Source organism: Crocodylus porosus, unplaced genomic scaffold (assembly GCF_001723895.1).
Source record: "Crocodylus porosus isolate Cpor-Errol unplaced genomic scaffold, CroPor_comp1, whole genome shotgun sequence".
In the NCBI taxonomy this organism is placed as follows: domain Eukaryota; kingdom Metazoa; phylum Chordata; order Crocodylia; family Crocodylidae; genus Crocodylus; species Crocodylus porosus.
Genome location: NW_017728886.1, coordinates 50,733,323 through 50,751,716, shown reverse-complemented (window position 1 = coordinate 50,751,716; position 18,394 = coordinate 50,733,323). Strand labels below are relative to the sequence as shown.

Sequence of the window (18,394 nt, the reverse complement as noted above, 5' to 3'; positions counted from 1 at the left end):
TTGGAACCGTGATATGTCTTTTCAAATCAATGTCACAAATATTCTATTCTGTCCCTTGGTTCTTCCCATCGTGGAGACACTGCCTAAATAAAAACCTATTATAGATGCTCCTGTTATGCAAAAGAAAAGCAAAGCAGTTGGACCTTTGCACTTCATCTTACAATTTCTGCTGCAATAGACACTTAAAACACGTCAGACACCCAAATCTTGCCGCGTCCTGGTACAACGGTGCCACAAAACCCAGAATCAGGGTCTATAACCAGCCAAATTTTGGCCACAAACCACAGAAATTGTACCATCATAACAGAAACATTTGCTTCTTATTACTCAGTTTAAAATTCTGGATCTCAACAGCTCTGGGAAGATTCAAAAACTCTAATTTGCCCAGCTCCAGTTTTACTGTATGCCTTTTATTTCTGGTTTACTGTCTAAATGCTGTATATTTGCATCTTCTCCTTGCTCACTAAAATAATCCAGATCCCAAAATATTATATTTAATGGTACTGGTTTGGGATTTGCGGCCAAAATTTGGTAGGGTTCAAATTTGCTGGCTGTGACACTCTTTTGTGATGCTGTTGTACTGGACTACATTGGTCTTCAGCCCTTTTATGCAATAGAAATGGATCCAGATGTTCACTGTCCAAGCAAGAGAAAGGGGGTGCAAGGGCCAAAAACTGACAGGATCCAACTGGTCAGGGATATAATGCCGTGCTACATCATTACAAAAATCAAAGCAGCAAAACTTGATCTCTTTGGAAGCAGTGGGGTTTGCACTGGATCCTGGAGGATCTCAGTTTGGGGTGGCTGTGGTGATGCTCCTTGCTCTGGGACAGCTATTTTTTGTCAGCCAGAAACAAGCAGTTGCATTACTGCAACAGATTGAAGGGGCCAAACATCGGATGGATCCGGCAGGATCCAGCTTTTACCTTTTTCCCTGAGGAAAAGAGGGAGAGAGGCAGCCTGACTGACAGGCAGAAATCTGATCCTGTGAAAGACACAGAGAGCCAATGGGAGGCAGAGATCCATCAGTTTGGCTTGGAGGCCCCTGGAGGAGAAGTAGAGGAAAAACCACGGATTTGAGCTCTGTCAGTGGCGCTTTCTGCTTCCAAGGGGGAAGTGCTGGGGAATAATTAATGTTTTTATTAAATTTGGAGGGAATTTTTTGCAGCCGATCGCCTTGCGTTACCTTCAGGTGGGTCTTTCCAGCAACTTTTCCCCGTAGCTCCAGATAATTGCATGGTCGTGGGTTGCAAAAATGATCCTTTGAAACAAGGTAGCTCCGCGTCTGGCTCGCTCGCTCTCTACTCCCGTTAGGTGCAAAGCGAGTCATGTTGTTCGCCATTACTAGTTCTGCACACGTTTGCGAATCAGTGCTGCCACTGACACACACCGCTCTGGGGAGACAGGAGCGGTGTAAATAGATACCTTGCCTCTTGTTTTGCTTTCGGCTACTGTTCAAAGTGCTTTTGCTCGGCGTTTTCCCGGCACTGCCTTGTAACCCAGGTGAAGGCAAGGAAGGGAGGGTTGTTGTTTTTTGTTTTGTTTTTTTTTATGAATGGGACTCTTTGAGGTTAATTAGGTATGCAAATTCAAGCAGTTCATTCATGATTTTTTTTTTTTTTTTTTAAATCTAAAAGCCATCTTGTATTCCCCTCCAGGCTGCTTGCAGTCCAGATCCTGAGGAAAGCTGCAGATCAAATGCCCAGAAAATAAGAGTCCGCTAAGACTTGTGGAAGAGCTGCAGGATGGATGGATTTTATGACCAGCAAGTGCCTTACATGGTCACCAATGTGAGTGATCAGCTCCAAAGCTGGTGTTTATAAACTTGACTCGGACTTAACATGTCTGGGGGAGTTTTGCCGGTAGTGTCTGGTTTGTTTTGCCTACAAGATAGGCTTATCTTTGAGTTATTGCAATAAAGCATCCTGCTCTTTTCAAGACAAATGTCTGGATGATTTAAAAAAAAAAATCAAACAAACCATGCACAAGATGAGTAGGAGAGGAGGGCAGCAGCAGCTGCTGCATTCAAAGTTTCTGGCTGGGCTTGCTGGTAACACTGAGAATGAAGTTAAGACCAACGTTAACACTTTTTGTGTGTGTTTGTTTTCAGGCTGTTGCAAGCAATTTTACAAATAACACTGGGGAAACAAAGCAGCCTATTGTGATCTCCTTATGTCCGAGATCTCCTGAATAGCTTAAGCAAAGGGGATTTTTATGCTGGTGCGCAGGTTTCAGAAGAAGGCTAAAATTCTATGTTTAGCCCTGTGCTGGTGCTGGAGCATTTTCCATATGTATCCGTACATCTGCACATGGAGCTGTGTTGCATTTAGGCACTGGGATCCCCTGAGCGTGAGGCACTCAGGAGAATGCTGGTCTATAAACTGCATGTAAAATTTAAGACTAGAAGCTCTGGGATAGTAATTTTCTCTGTGGAAAATGTACGGACTCTGTGTAGGTTTTGAATATTTTGGTTTAAATCTAGAAATCTGAGGGTTTTGTTTTTTTTTTTTTTTTTAAGTAACTGATCTTTCCTGTTTATAGAATACGCGTGGGAGAAACTGTAATGAGAGACCAACAAATGTCAGGAAAAGAAAATTCATTAACAGAGACCTGGCTCATGATTCAGAAGGTGAGACCACCCCCCCCCCTTCTCCCCTGTTTTACTTAGAAATGCATAGGAGCTTCAGGAGAACTCTTTATGTACTTATTTTGGAGATACGTTTGTCTAGATCAATTTGTATAAATAAGACAAGAAAATTGCATTTAGGGCTGTGAAACAAACTAGCAAAGGCACTTGGCTGCTGAAGTTGATGTTCCCTCCTTCACTCACCCTGTTGCGTTTTAGGTATTGCTGCACATCTGGTACATAAATGACATGCACTTGAGTGAGAATGTTTTGCAACTCCTGACACAATGACACACGTTAAGGATAAAATGCACCTGGCTTCTTTGCCTTCAGGACTTGTGTACAGTAATCCCTCCCTGCAACTCTCCTTCCCCCCCCCCTATTTTTACAAAAATTTTCACTTTAGCTGCTACTGGCACAACTCCATGAGTGGTAGCTAGAGTGAGACTGTTGGTATATACCAGCTGCTGGTATTTGAATCTCTGTCTTAGGGCAGGGCTGACTACAGTAGCTGTTGGTAGTCTGTCTACATTAGCACTTGGTAACACCAGTGAAATTGTGCTGATGAGAATTGCCTTGGGAGATTTAAGCCCAAAACTGACTAGGCTTTATAGGCCCAACTTTTTAAACCTTACTCACATGAGTAGTGATGAAATACTCACATAGGTAGCCCTATGGACTAAGGTGAGCAAGCTGCTGATCCAAACTGGAGCTTTTAAGTGCTTTGGTAATAACATTCTCCTAATTTACAAGGGCTAGTTAGCTTCTGCATGGGTTTGTCAAAAAGGAGTTTGTTTATAACTATGCATTTTCTATCACAATAGGATCCTGCATCTGTGTGTTTAAAAACTTTAAAGGATTTGTGAGCGGCCCTTTGTAGCACCCACTGAAAGCCAAATCACTCGCTGGTTTTTAGTTAGAAGATTTCTCAAAGTAAAAAAAACAGCAGCAGCATCGCACGATATGGACAAGAGCCTGTAACTTTTAAATGTGTGCAATAGATATCTGCTAAGAAGAAGTTTCTTTCCAAAAACTTAGTGAATTAAGAATGAATTCTTCATCAATGCAGACATCATAGCAAGTCGTAGCTTTGCTGGACAAATTTTTGTAGACGAGTTACTGCGCCCCCGAAATGAGGTCAAATTCTGCTTTGCCTTACACCCATCAGTGTAATCCTTGCTGATTTCAGTGAGGTTGCAAATGGACTAAATCTTTGCAGATTTTGGTCCATGGAAGAGATGATGCCACTTGATAACATTGTGCAGGATAGTGGAATCAACCTATATTGCAACAGTGTTATCACTAGTGCATAAAGATTAATATCAAAGGTTAAATTGTGTGTTTAACAAAAACACTGATTTTTTTCCCCCCGTTTTGCATGTTATTTGCTAATTTTTACCCCGATTTATTTGTGCTGGATAGTTATTTTAAAATAAGAGAGTGGGGAAGTGGGGGCAAAAAACAGTCTTTGGTCTGGTAAAGTTCTCATTGAGTTCTATGGGAGTTTTGCCTGTGAAAAAATTAGAGGTGGTTTAGGGGGACCGGAATGTTAGAATCCAAGAAATTTTCGTCTGAACTTCACTTTCGGGTTGCCAAATAAGCATTTTCTGCTATAAATGTAAGAAGAGAGAGAAATGTGTTAGATTTAGACACAGGTATCTCTGGATTCTGATTATTAGTTCCAGAGTCAATTAAATATTTGGTTAGGCTCCTTTAGTAGAAAAAAGATGTAAACTAGTATAGTTGTGACTAGGATATGTCTGGTTTTTTCCCTTTTCTGTCTGTATGTAGGATTTGCAAAGTAAAATTCTCATGTATTTTCTTTGGGAAAATACACTTTTTCTAACATTTTCACCTTTTTAAAGACTAAAGGTGTGAGTCTTTTAAATGTGTCTTCATCCTTTTTCAGAACTCTTTCAAGATCTGAGCCAATTACAGGAGACATGGCTTGCAGAAGGTAAGAGAAAAAAAAACTGCTTGTAAAAAAAGAAGAAAAACAACTCTGGAGGAAAAAAAAGTCCTGAACTTGCTGTCTTAATGTTCAGCCCAATTAATTGAGCTCTAAAAGAGCCACCTCATGTGTCATGCATACATTAGAGCCTCTGATGAGTTTGTCTTTGGGGACTCTGGGGCTGCTCTACCCAGTGTCATCACAAATTACCAGGAGAAATTGCTTCCAGCTCACAATCACATCTGCTTTTGGCAAGAACTAATGCACCAAGACTTCAAGTTCTAAGCCTCTGTTCAGATTTTAATTGCAATTGATCAGGTTTATATTATTGTACCTCGAGAGACTGCATACAGCCAGAACTGGGTTTGCTGTTTCCTTTAGAGCAGCACATATAATTATTTGGTGTTCTGGTGGAGTACTTTTCTGATGGCAGAAATTAGTTTCTCTGGGTTCATCGGGACGGGATGCTTCAAGATTTAAGTGCAAGTGTCTTCTTTCCACCTTGTTCACAACACAGAACATTAGGTGTGTATCAAAATACTTAAGGAAGATTTTTCAGAAGCTATTTGATATTCTGAATAAGTTGCTTGGGGTTTTATTTTTTTTTCCTTCATGTCTTGTACTTTTTATAGTACTGCGAATGGGGTAATTGAAAATCTGACATTTGTCATTTTACAGTTGCTTTCATTTTTTAAATATTTCAGGTAATCTCTCAAAGCACATAATTCTGTGGATGAAGGTTTTAAAAACAATATATTTGAAATCTGAATTTAGAGTGGCTTTTGAGAGATGGGTTTACTAGTAATAAAAAGGATGAGATATTGCTACAGGAGAACTTCAGCAAAATGCAAAAGAGATTTCTGCTGCTTGAAGCATATTTGTTCACTTCAGCAATATTTTGTGATGTTTTCCCTTGATATTAAATATACTGTTTATTTCAGGCTTTAAGGTTCTTATGCTTTGTTTGTCTCTCTAATGTATTTTTGGTTGAAGTTTAAATGGAAAATGCTGTGGCTGAATTTTTAACATGATTTTGATATAAATAAGCCTCTTTTCTGAAAATTTAGCCTGACTTACGAACTGTGGATATTCACGCATGTTTTATTTTCCTCATAGTGTATAGTTCAGTATAATAATGTTGTTTATTGCATTCATGTTTTGTTTTTTGGGAGTGGGGATGACTGTTTGCAACTGCTTACCATAAGAGAAAAAGGAAATATTACTGGAGGCACTAGGGAACAGACTGATTTTTTGATAGCCATGCATGGTTAAGGTTTTAGTTTGTAAGAACATTTCTTTGTTTTGCTGGTGTTTTAATTCTCTCAGAAAAAAATCTTTACTAGTAACATGTGTCTGTGTTATATATAATCAAAGAGTCTTTGTTAAACCGATAGAAAGGGAGTTGAGTAAAAGTATTAATGTAATTCTTTTCTAATCACTGAAAGTAGGATGTACTGCAACAGGATAATCTTTTACTATAATCTTCAGCTACACCATTGACTGTCTCCCTCTGGTCATTGTAGCAGGACTGTTTTGTCTATTTAATTCATTTTAACAAACTAGAAGTTTGTAAGACCACTTATGGAAAGGTATGATTTTCTTTCTTTCTGTCTTTCTTTCTTTCTCTCTTTCTTTCATGAGGGCAGGGGGTCGGGGCAAATTTTCAGTTTTACTTTCACTGGTGTGTTTCTTTTGTTCCTGAAAATGATTACAATTGTCCGATTTTTAAGTCAGAAGAAATCTGTCAGTTTGATAATATATATGCATAGCAGCTTTGCAAGTTTGGCAAAAATATGGGAATGATCACACCCTTAATAATTCCTATAGGTAACTTACTAGAGTGGCATTTTTTCTTCATAGCTACACTTGCTTCTTCAGACTCCATGGTTTTTTTCAAAGCCTTAAGTTTTTTCCTTGTGCTCTTTAACTAACTCTATAAAGTTAGAAATGATTTGACAAAGCTCTGTCTAGACTAAGTTGAAGAAATCTTGTAAATGCTGTGTATATCATATGGTGAGTATAACAAATGTGCTTTACAACCAAACTATTGACGTTCATATTCATTTGTAAATCTTTTCAGGATGTTAAATATAAATAATAAACATATCCCATTATTTTAGAAACATTTTAAAGCATCTCCACATTTTGGTCTACCTTATTGTTTTAGCCCTTAAAAGAGAGAGACAACTTTTAAAGAATTTGCAAGGACTTTATCATATAACTGAAATAACTGAGTTTATGCAAGACTACTAGAACCCCACTGAGTGTGTATTTATTAATATGAACTCCTGATTTATTTAGTAAGTGTTTAAAAATAAAGTTTTTTAAACTTGCACCACTATTGACAATATACTGGGTGTTTGGGATGCTGCTTTTTAGCTCTGCTGAAATGTCTGCAGAAGTTAGCTTAGTCAAGAAGGAGATTTTGAAATTAGGCTTGTTTATCCATTGCTAGATTTGTCCATTTATGTAATTCTGGAACTTCCTAAACTAGAACTCTGCCAATTTGGCAGCATCAGGAGTGTTTACATATTTCTTTTCATGATGCTCTGTAGCCAGGAAAATGACCATGAAATTTTAAAACATATTGACCCTTTTTAAGATCAGTGGCAACTGACCAGGTTTCTCCTATGAGTTCAGAACCCCACTGGGTTTTCACCAGGTCAGAAAATTTGCTTATTAGATAAGAGTCAAGTGAGTTGTATGAAGAATCCTTGCCAAATAAAAAGAAAAATTTTAAAGGCACTTTTAACACCTGGGATTTTTATAGAACACTGCCATTTATTGTCTTCTATAAAGAGTCTTGGTAATATATAAGCCTAAAGAAATGACATTTCATCTAAGTTTACTTATACCACTTCCACTGAAAACAATGGGAGCTTCCAATGTAGATTGAATGAACAAAATAATCCAGAATATAATACATAAACATTGTAAAAAACATATTAAACAGGTTATCTCCTTACTACCTACTCCCCAACCCAACTGAATGCCACTAGTAGAAAAAGTTAGGAATTTGTTACACTGAATGCAGTACTAGAAGTCTGTGGTTATAAGTTTAGCTTTTTTCTGAAAGCATCACTTAAAGCATGAGGGGGAAAAAACAATTTATCCTAATGTAAAATGTAGATAGTATGGATTCCCAGTGTCGGTTGTTAAAGAAAATAAATTTGCGCTATTGTTCAGTGTCAGAATTTGAAAGTGGAAAGATTTTAATAATTGTTTCCACTATTGTACTTGAAAATAAAGAGTTAAACTTGCCTATATTTCCAACCAAGATAAATATTATTCAGGTTATGCCATTGGTTTATATTTAAATACTTTGGTAGCTACATCTTGTCATGATAATATTATAAAAAGCCTTCATTGATTCTGTATTTTTGGAATTAGATTGCTGTTGGCAGATAGCAATCTTTCAGTGGCTTGAAATAATTGTTTCAAATATTAATATAATATCTCATCATGGTAGCTGCTGCTACTTATTCTGGAAGAGAGTAGAGAAAACAAACTCTTTGCTACTGAAAGCCTCCTATCCATGGTGGATGCATTTGGGGTTGGGACCTAACAGAAAAAAAAACCCAACAAAACCCCCCCGGAGTATGTGTTGGTTTAAAATGGTGCTTATTTAGTAATTTGGATACCATTTCCTACTACAGCTTGGTAAAGATGAGTAAAAAGCGTCTAAAATTAATGTCAGTAATTAATGTTTTTGATTAGTTTTAAAGTAGTAGTTCCTTTTCTGGTAAAAACAGCAGGATTTTTTTTAATTCATTAAATTTCATTTTTTGTGCTTTGTGCTTTCCTCAAAGTTAATTGCTTTTCAAGTGAGAAGTGCTGTGACAGGCTCTCACGCTTCCACTCTCTTCCTAGCTAGTACAAGTTGGTGATGGTCGCAAACTGTCCAAACGAAAGAGATACTACATACTGATTTCTATAAAGCATTTTTCTCTGCAACTCATTAATGGTCAAGTTTGGATGATTAAGAAACAATTTAGACTATTAAGAAATAGTTTCCATCATCCCTGCTACCACTGTCAAGTTTGTGTGCACAAGTGCCATAGTAATGTCTGATACAGTATTACGCTATGGAGATCCCATGAATGCCATGTATGAGAGCGGTCACTTTTAATTTGCATGGCTCTGCAATGCTCATATTACCTTCTTCAGCAGAAGCTGAAGTTACAGAGCTGTATTCTCAAGGGGTGTAAATTGTTGTAGCTCCCTTGAGGCCAGTGAAGCTATGATGGCTTGTACCTTCTGAAAGCCTGGTCTCTCTGCTAAACAATAACAAATCCTACCAGAATCTGGGGTATATGGAAATTAAGTATTGTGTCCGTCTGAATAGTCAATAAAGTGAATGTAGACAAGAAAAGACCACTGCACATGTTGGAAGCTGAAATTTCCCTAGTGGGACGGGTCTAAGAAGGATAGTAAAATTATTTTCAAAGTTGAGATGTGTTGCATTATGAAATATTTTTGGATGCTACTCATTTGATCCATTTGACTTCCTAACACCTGACATGAATGCCTAATTTCAAATATCTTCATATACTCAAAAAAATGGAGGAAAGTTGGATTTGACAAGATGGTACTAATCGCTTTTATAAAGCTGTCAGGTCTGAAAGAGTGACCACCACTAATGCTTGTAAGAGTTTCTCATTTACAGAAAAAGCAAGTTCCTAATTCTTTTGCAGTGCATTAGTAGAACTTATTGTGCACATGGGATAAAGTTGGATGTAAAATGTGCATAGGCATTTTAAATCAACTTTTGTCTTCTTTTTAATTTAATAAATAATATATATTAAAAAAAAATTAGTGGAGCAGATTCCACCAGCCCATTGTCACATTAGTGATTATGCAGACTCGGAAGAGTTTCAGGCTATGGGGTTAGTTTTAAAGAGACATTAAAGATAACAAGTTGGAACAAGTTAATGTAAATGGTGGGAAGGAAGGGAAGGGGAAATAACTTTGGGCTGTTTTGACAGTACATCCAATTTTTACAGGCAATGATGTGTCCAAAAAATTGTCACTGTGCTATCATCTGAGTCCTTTTTTTTATTAGGAGCTGTTATCCCTTTTTCATTATTTTTAGTACAAAAAGTTACACTCTTGTATTTATGCTTATATTTGATGTAATTTTTTTAAATGCCCAAAACAGATAATGAGTAAAACAAAGCTGCGTAGGCTCACTTCTTTGTTCTGTGGCCTGAAGCCTTATTTTAGGCTAAGCCAAAGCACTGCTGTTCATATATTTTATTTCCTGTCAATTTCAGTTTCTTTTGCCACACTGAGTAAATCTTTTGATGTTTTGAAACAAATTGCTTCTAGCTCCAAAAGCAAACCTTGAGGTCAGAGGTGGGAGTACCGTAGGAAATGTTACGATATCCGAAATAAAGTTCTTAAATGAAGCGAAGAGAAGTGGCAGCTCTCTGCTTTTCAAGCAGCCTTTGCTACATGTCATGCCGAGCAGCCGGCAGAAGTTCAGGCCTGGGACAAAGAAGAGTTAAATTTAATTGCCTTTTGGTTTGCTTAACTTTTCGTTTATTAAATATGTTCCTTAGCAGGTCTGTGCTACGTCTTGAGACAAAGCAATGAAATCAGTGTGTTTATGCATAAAGTTCAAGTTTACTTTCCTGTAGCTTTCTGGAAGGGTGTGACATGAAAAGATTGTGGTTGGGGCCACATGGTTCATGCCGGACTGTGTTTTTGTGAATGGAGGCAGAACTCCAGTTCTGACTGCTTGTCTTGAAGAATTGCTTAGGAGATCAGCTGTCTCATTCACTGGCAGAAAGAATGACTCATACATCTTCTGCCTTGTTTGGCTCCAGGTCATTGTTACAGTGGATAGAGCTGGTTTTAATTAAATATTAACTCCTTTTGTCCTGGATGTTTGTTGATGGCAGCTTTATTATTGTTTGTTTGCAATGAAAGAAGGGAAACTGGCCCCGGTTCCAGCTCAAATTCCTCTTCCAAATAGTTCTCTTTTTGCAAGATGTAAGTTCAGCTTTTTAAAGCGATGTTTTAAATTTGTCACTCAAAATTACAAACAGATATTAAGCATTTATATGCTTTGAACAGTTGCTTTTGGCAAGTTGATTTTAATTGAGTAGGTGATGAGACTATAAAATCCAAACTGATATCTCTCCTGCAAAACTTAAGATCATAATTAACATGTTTGTTCACTTCCCCCACCCCCTTGGGATGTACTGCTGTAGTTTGAAGGAAAAAAACTTTTGGTAATAATCTAGGCTAAGCTGAAATAGCTGATATTGCAGATGTTGCTCACTTCAAGTAAGAGAGTCTGAGACTTGATGGCAACTTGTCTGTTGATCTGGAATGAACTGATAGAGCTAGCTGCTTCTGTTATTACAAATAAAATCTACCTGCTTAATCTTCTCAAAAGCCTTTTAATATATACTTTCCCCTCCTTCTGTCCCCTAGTCCCTTTAATTAAGTATTATGTGGAAATATTCTTGTTCTCTGAGGTGATCATTTCAGACATATTTTCTAATTCTCTGCTAAATGCAAAGGGAAAAGTTTTTTGTGGACTTTTACATTGTGTCCTATCTTGAATGTGCAAACAGAAGACCACTGTAGATTTAATGGCAGCCTTGCCAAATTGCAGTGTCTGTGACTAAAAGAGAAGAGGAAGCGAATGATATACATATATAAATGTGCATACAGTTGCAACACTCCGAGTCACTTTTTCCTTTCAGGGATCCAAGTTAAACTATAGTTAACTGTCTATTTGCTGGTTTAACTTGTTACAAAGACTCCCTTTTAATTATCCAAACTCGGGGTACAAAAGCCCTCTTTTCTATGAGTAACGTGATGGTGCACCCGGTCCATTTGCTTTTGCATAACTAGCTGCTGTTGGAAAAAGTCTGTGTTGGGTGGATGATGGCTTGCTTTTTTGTAATGACCATGTGTGAGTTTCTCTTTGATTCTTCTCTTTTTAAATAGGATTTATAATGGGGAATAAATTTACGATTCTGATTGCCACACATCCTTTGGTTAGCGGGGCATTGACTCTTACCCATATATTGTTTTCAGGAGAGGCTTTGTGGATTTGCTTTTTACAGTACTTGATCTTTATTTAAGCGTTTCAAGGAAAAAGTGTCTAATGCTGTGTATAATTTTACAAAATAAAACACGTTGCTGCCTTTTGCTGTGTTATTCTTTTTTTGGAGTGGCTTCCCGAGGTGTACATATTAGTAGTACATGCATTTAAATGATATTACATTTGACAGTATAAGTCACCTATTTTTACTGTTGCTAGAAAATGGTTTGTGTGGTTTTACTAGGTTCTTGTAAATATTTTGATGTCCAGAAATAAATTATGCCCAGTACTAAGATTTGATTCTTTTCTGGTTCACCCCAGTGCAAATCAGAAGTATTATTGTAGTCAATGGAATTTTACAGGTGGGGGTGGAAACAGGGCCTTAAAAGTGGGTTTTGCTTTATACTTCTTTGGAAAATAAAGGACCCGATTCGCCGTTGATTTTTTCCATTTCCATACCATTGTAACTCCACTGAAATCAATGGAACAGGAGTAAAGCAGGGGTGAATCATGCTGGGATTAAGTATGTGCGGGGGGGCTGTAGTGTCTCAATGTATAGTGGTCTCAATTTTGCTACCACCATGCACACAACAGTTATTTTAGGAGTTGCTTGTATGTGGTAGCTCAGAACTGAGCCCATTTATTTAAAATGTTTTTTAACCCTCTACTAGTTAGTTGAATGTAAAAGTGTCAAATCAACTATGTTTCAAGGAAAATATATTTCGTATTGATATTTTATGGAAAAAGAAGCTAATAAATGGAAAGACACTATGCTTTATATGTGCCTCAAAATTAAACATTCTTGGGGATGTGTAAAGATTTCTTTTTTGAATAGACTGCTTGGCAGCATGACTTCAAAACTCAATTGTCCCATAGCGGTCAAGTATCCGATATTTGGAAAATGCTCAAGTGTAGGGGTCAAAATGAACAACTGAATTTACAGACTTTTCATTTCTTTTTAGTTGATTTTTACCACTCTTGGTGCTTGCATTGCTCTTGAGTTCCTATTTGGTAAGAATTCTGTGATTTCTTTTGGAGAAAAGAAGAGTTTAACGTACCAAAATCTACTAGTAATAATTGATGTGGTAACAATGTACATTCTATGAAACTTTAATCTTCGATCAGTTAACATATCTACAGATATACCTCTTTCTCCTTAAAGGGATAGTGCTGTTAATATAGCTTAATATATTTTGTGTTATTAATACTTCAGTACCTCCCTGGTTTGTAGTTTTACCAAGGTCTTTTATTTTTAATGTGAGCTTGCTACAATTAATTGTCTAGGATTCTAAACATGTATCTTAGAATCATGTGAGCACTGTTTTGCTGCATCGTGGGCCTGATCCTGAAATACTTATTCAGAAAACAATTTTCAGTTAAGTAAATGGGATTTTTTTTCTGAGTAAAGAGTGAAGTTCAGGTCTATAGGCTATTGTATAAACCTGCTATCAGTTCTTTTGAGTGCTAAATTTTAAAGATTACAGTCTTCCTTCTTGGCTAATATAAGTAATTCCCACTAACGTAAACAAGTTACGCCAAGGTGTTAGTGTAAACTGAGTCCTTAATATATCTTAGACTAAAAAGTTTTCTAAAATGTTTGAACACTTTATTTTTGAATATCTAAACTATTAATGTTGCAACAAATGATTATATAACTGAGAGATTATATACCTCATGAAACATGTTGGGTGATGTTATGTTAATATGGCATAATGTCATCTTTAATTGTATTTATGTGATTTGCCCATCTGTAGACAAGAGTTGTCTAAACTAACAGACTTGCAAACAACTAATTTCATGGTAAAATTCCAGATACCGTAGCTCGACAGAAGAGAAAGGGAAAATTAAGTTACAGTAAACCAAGTTTTTGCTAACTCTTGATATCTCTAAAATTGTTAAGAACATAGTTGTTTCATGATCAGTTTAGCTCACTTGAGTGTATAGTGTTTACCTCTCTCTCTCTGTATTGTGCTAATGTCTTCAGTGTTTACAAGGCATTGACCTGATTTGAGAAGTTGGTTATGGTCTCTATTTTGCAACAAAACAGAAATGTGATAGATCACCAAAGGACAACCATGATGTCAGAGCTCCTAATACAGTTATCGCAGTATTCATAATAGCAGCAGTTGTATAGATGGGTCAGAAAGTTACCTAAAAACAAAGATTGCAGAAGGCAGATGGACTCTGATTGTAGTTCTTGAATTAAATAACTATTTTGTGTCCATCCAAGAAAAGATAAAATTTGTAACGTAAATTCTGTGGTCTAGCAAAATGGCAGGTTTTTTTTCTTTTCTTATCTCTTTTTTTAAACTCTCTTTTCTCTTATTTTGTTTGTTTGCCATGAGAAATTGGACCCAATTATAGGTGTACCTGCAGGCTAAACAGACATAGAATTTAAGCACTGGGATTTATTTTTGTATATAGGTCCTTAATACCACCTCAAAAATTCACTCTTAGCAGGTTTTACCTATGGAAAGGTAGTTTTCATGCCTGATGTCAGACCTCACAATGGTTGAGCTAACAAAATCCTAGTTTTGACTTTGGCTGGGTTTCAAGTTTAGCAGGAAAATCTTTTATGCTTTAGTGGCTTCTTTTAATTCTTTCCTCTTTTTTTTTTCTCCCCCCCCCCTTCTTCAGCTCAGGTACCTGACAATGACGAGCAGTTTGTGCCAGACTATCAGGCTGAAAGTTGTAAGTATAGTATAAATCATCACTTTCTTAACATTTTTTGTCTCCATTTCTATTATTTATTGTGTTGCCTGCAGTCATGTGACAGTTCTTTCTGCCTGTCAGTGACATCAGCGCAAGGAGTAGACGAAGTAAGTAGGGTTTTGAACTGTAGCCAGTAAAGGTGATTTTGGCTGAAGGTGTAACTTTTAGCAGGTGGTACCATTTTCACTTCTTTAGTTTTTGCCTCTGAAAGCAGAAAGAGTTTTCTTATTCAGCATCATAGGAATAGTGGAGCTTTCTGTTTCTGTAAGCAGTGGGAGCAGGATGGTGATGCTATGGAACCAAGTAGCCTGAGAGGTAGGCAACAAGTCCCTTTTACAGAAGTCTTTAAAAAACATACAGAAAAATCCCAAATTATTTCTCTCATTTGTACTTAACAAAGAGAAGCGGCACTGAGCATTCGTTTGCATGGCCTGTTTTAGTATGGCATGTCTTGGCATTCTGTGTGGCACCATGAGCCAGAACTTGCCATCCTTTTCTCGAAAAAATTGCGTTTGGAGTTCATAGGACTTTTATCTGTTAGAACAGCAGGAATCAGTCCTTTAGTATCGGGTGCCTGTTTTTACTGAGCCCTTTTGAATAAGAATAAGCTGGACATTTTGTTGTGTTTGCTAGCCCTCTTACTCTTGTCAAAATTGTTTAAAAAACACAAAACAAAACAAACCCAAGCCATGTACCTCAAATATTCATTCCTGCTGCTACCAAAATACTGCTTTTCTGTTGCACACTGACCCTCCTTTGAAGTCCCTTATACCAGTGTTGCTCTGTGGTTTTACTGGCACAGGATACGTGGAAGAAATGACATAATAGACATTACATGGCAAAGCCAATGCTAACTTGCATCCTTCCACAGCCCTCAGTATGCCCATCTCATTAGGCCATAGCAAGTCTGGTCTCCATCAACAGAGGTCACTTCTAAACATTGTCTGCTTACAGCAGTTAGAGTGCATGTCTGTTTTCGCACTATGATAAATATGTTCAGTTATTGAGCCTATGATAGCGAATTGCTGCAACCATCTAACACAAATTTAGCTTTAACTGCTTTAAAGTGTATAATAAATATGAAGTTCTCATGGAAACATTACAAACACATCGTATATCAAAATTTATTTTAAACTACATTTTAAAACCATTTAAAAATCTTTATTTGGCAGATAATTTAGATACCCATTTGAAAAAAAAAAAAGAATCTATTTCTTGAGACTTGGATACTATAAAACCTTTATGAACAAAAAAAAATTCTCCCATGGTCACACATTATTATTGTCATATTAAAGTTACTTTTGCTTGTAATCAGTTACAACAAATAATTTCCTTCAGAATATTTACTGACATAATGCAAACAGTTAATGGTCATTTTGTAGACTTTTGTAGGAAGCTTTCGCCTTCCATTTTCCTCTTTCCCCTTTCAATATGTTCTTCTAATACAAGGTCATATCAACCAAAAATTGCTCCATAGATTGAAAATAGTGTTGCTGTACATGGGTTCATATGTCCGGATAAAATTTCCGTATGCACAGGTCTTTTTTTTTGTATGAGTACAAAGTTCTGCCAGCACCTTTGCTACCCTGCAGTTGTCTTTACTGAACAACTCAATGATTCTTGGAGAATAATTTCTGAACTGTAAATTAAGCGACACATCAAAGGTTGTCACTTCTTTTTGGTGATAAAGAATTTTTCCTAAAACGGCTACTGTATTCATGCTGTTGTATTTCTGAGTTCTTTAGCCACAGCTTACATAGTATTATCAAAGGAACATTTATTTCTTCATTTCAGTTGCTTTCTTTATCTTAAGGAAAGGTCAAGCGAGCTTCCTGGAGAGTTACTCTGGCAAAGGTTACAGAGTTTCAAACATAGATTTGGATGAAATGTACCGAGCTCTGAGCTCTTCAGAAAAGAAATGGAGAGCGGTGTAAGCAGCCAGAGGGAAATTACTGTTGTGAAACACTGCTCCCCCACAGTTTTGACTATTTCCTTTAGGTTTTGAGACTTACCATTAAATTGTAGTATAATTATTTACTGTATTTAATATATAGTGCTCTATAATGTACACTTGATGAACAGCCTCCAGCGCTGCAGGAACCTGTAGGGTAGGAGAGAGCGAGCCAGTTCAAGTGCATGTGAAACTGTGGGTTCTGTGGGTGGTGTACGTAACTGAGATAAAAACAGAAGCGAAGGATGGAGACATAACCCTAGAAATATGGTTAACAACCACTGTTCCACCCAGAGGCAGCTTGCCCCATGCTCTGCCTGCATTTCTGGTGCGTGATTTCACATCTCCAAATGTCAGTGGAGTTCTTAGAACAAAACCTTGGGCTTTATACAGTCGTACATGCAGGGGAGAGAGAATTTAATGCTTTAAAGCTTAGTAAAAATGACCATAGCCATAACTTGCAGGTGTTACAACCTAGAATACACATGGAAGAGTCATGTTATTTCCTTCTAGGTTCTTCCATTAAAAGATATGTTCTAAAACTGATGAAAAATTTATGGGGTTAAATTAGTCTTGAAGGAGAGTCTTTTTAACTGAATAGCAGTGGTAAGAAGGAGGGGGAAGCTATTTTCTAATCAAGCTCAGGATTGTAGCAATAATGGACTTTTTTTTTTTTTGCAAAACTTTTCATGTGTAGAAAATACCTGTGTTGGCAACAGGGAAGAGTGGATGCAGAAAAGAAGTTGGCTGTTGCATTGAAAAACATATGCTAGTGCTTTGAGTCAGTGAAACTACTGGTATTTCAAAATGATTCTAGTTTAGATACATCACCCACTTTACCTGAATAAGTAGTTGCTTTCAAGGCTAACTTGGAACCTTGAAAATGCTAATATGAGTTAAGATTAATGTAAGAAGCAAATATATAGATGGTTTGGGATACTAAAAATGTTAAGTCTGAAAATGAGCAGGCAGAAGTTGATGTGGCTATGTTAAAATTAATGGAATTATATTGATATAGGCCTACTGAAAATCATGGCCATTAACTCATTGATTCCTCCTTTTTATAAGGTAAAGCAATTGGCTTTTGCTAACTTGTTCTTCACTATCTCAGCAGTGCCTCTCTTTCTCTTCTCTTTCTTTTTTCCCTGTATCCTTTTTATATATGTGGCTTTATTCCTTTCTTTTTTGTACCCCTGTGCTTTCTACAGTTGGGAACAGACATTCAAAAAGCCCGCAGCTGAAACGATCTAAGTTGCATGCTTTTCTGTATACGGCGTAATTTAGATCCACAGTGAAGAGAACACAGATTTATGTTTGGTTGGGGGGCAAATCTTAGACTGGGTTTTGCCATTTCTAAATCAGTCTACATGCCAAACTTCTGTTCTGTTACAGGTATAGATCAGTTTCTAATCATTTATACCAGTAACAGTGTGATGTCTGTACCTAGCCTACAAGTTGATTTACAGCATTTGGCAACATAACTTATGAAAGCTCATGGCTCTCAGTTACTCTATAAGGTGCCACCCCACCCTACTGTCTAATTTTGGATTAATACAGCTAACTGTCTCTCTCTGTTTCAAAGCCTTAAAAAACAAACCTCGATTTGAAGAAGAATCTGTTAATTTGAAAGCTTGTCTAAGTCTATCCCAACCATGGAGTGGTCTAATCAAAGAAATCACCCACAAGAATCCTTGCCTCTTACAAATCTTGATTCAGCCTTTTTTTGTTGCTCTGATTGTTGCTTTCTGCAAACATTTGAACACTACTTTTTATAGGGAGAGATTCTCATAAACATAAATATTAAGCTTGAAATAGACTGAAAGCAAAAATGAAACTGCACATTCAGTACTGCACTTTGTCCTGCATGGCTTAGTTAAGTCAGGCAGAAAGCATGGTAGATTTACACCTTATAGACAAACTACACTGGGGATGTATAGCGTAAGCTTTTGTGAACCTGAGCTCATTTCAGATGCTGTGAAAGCGTGTCACAGAGCAGTGTTACCAAATAGAGTGATTTTGAATATGAAAGACAGGGAAGGGAAGGAGGGGATGGATGGGGAAGAGAGAGAAGTGATTCTGATACTTGGGGCGGGG

The 18,394-nt window shown here is 37.1% G+C and overlaps 1 protein-coding gene across 4 annotated transcripts in view; it reads left to right on the top strand.

Moving 5' to 3' along the window:
• The first annotated feature begins 1,051 nt into the window (after positions 1–1,051).
• The window catches only part of ETV1 (ETS variant 1), a 77,885-nt gene continuing 60,542 nt past the window's right edge, over positions 1,052–18,394 (top strand). For 2 of the 4 annotated variants that reach the window (XM_019534009.1, XM_019533992.1), the window contains exons 1-5: positions 1,052–1,192; positions 1,659–1,790; positions 2,542–2,629; positions 4,536–4,583; positions 14,275–14,328. In XM_019534009.1, the coding sequence (XP_019389554.1) occupies positions 1,746–1,790; positions 2,542–2,629; positions 4,536–4,583; positions 14,275–14,328 (235 nt within the window). In that variant the 5' untranslated portion in view covers positions 1,052–1,192; positions 1,659–1,745. Of the gene's footprint in view, positions 1,193–1,363; positions 1,504–1,658; positions 1,791–2,541; positions 2,630–4,535; positions 4,584–4,814; positions 5,103–14,274; positions 14,329–18,394 lie in introns of those variants that run through there. The other 2 variants (XM_019534000.1, XM_019534016.1) reach the window with 2 other exon arrangements.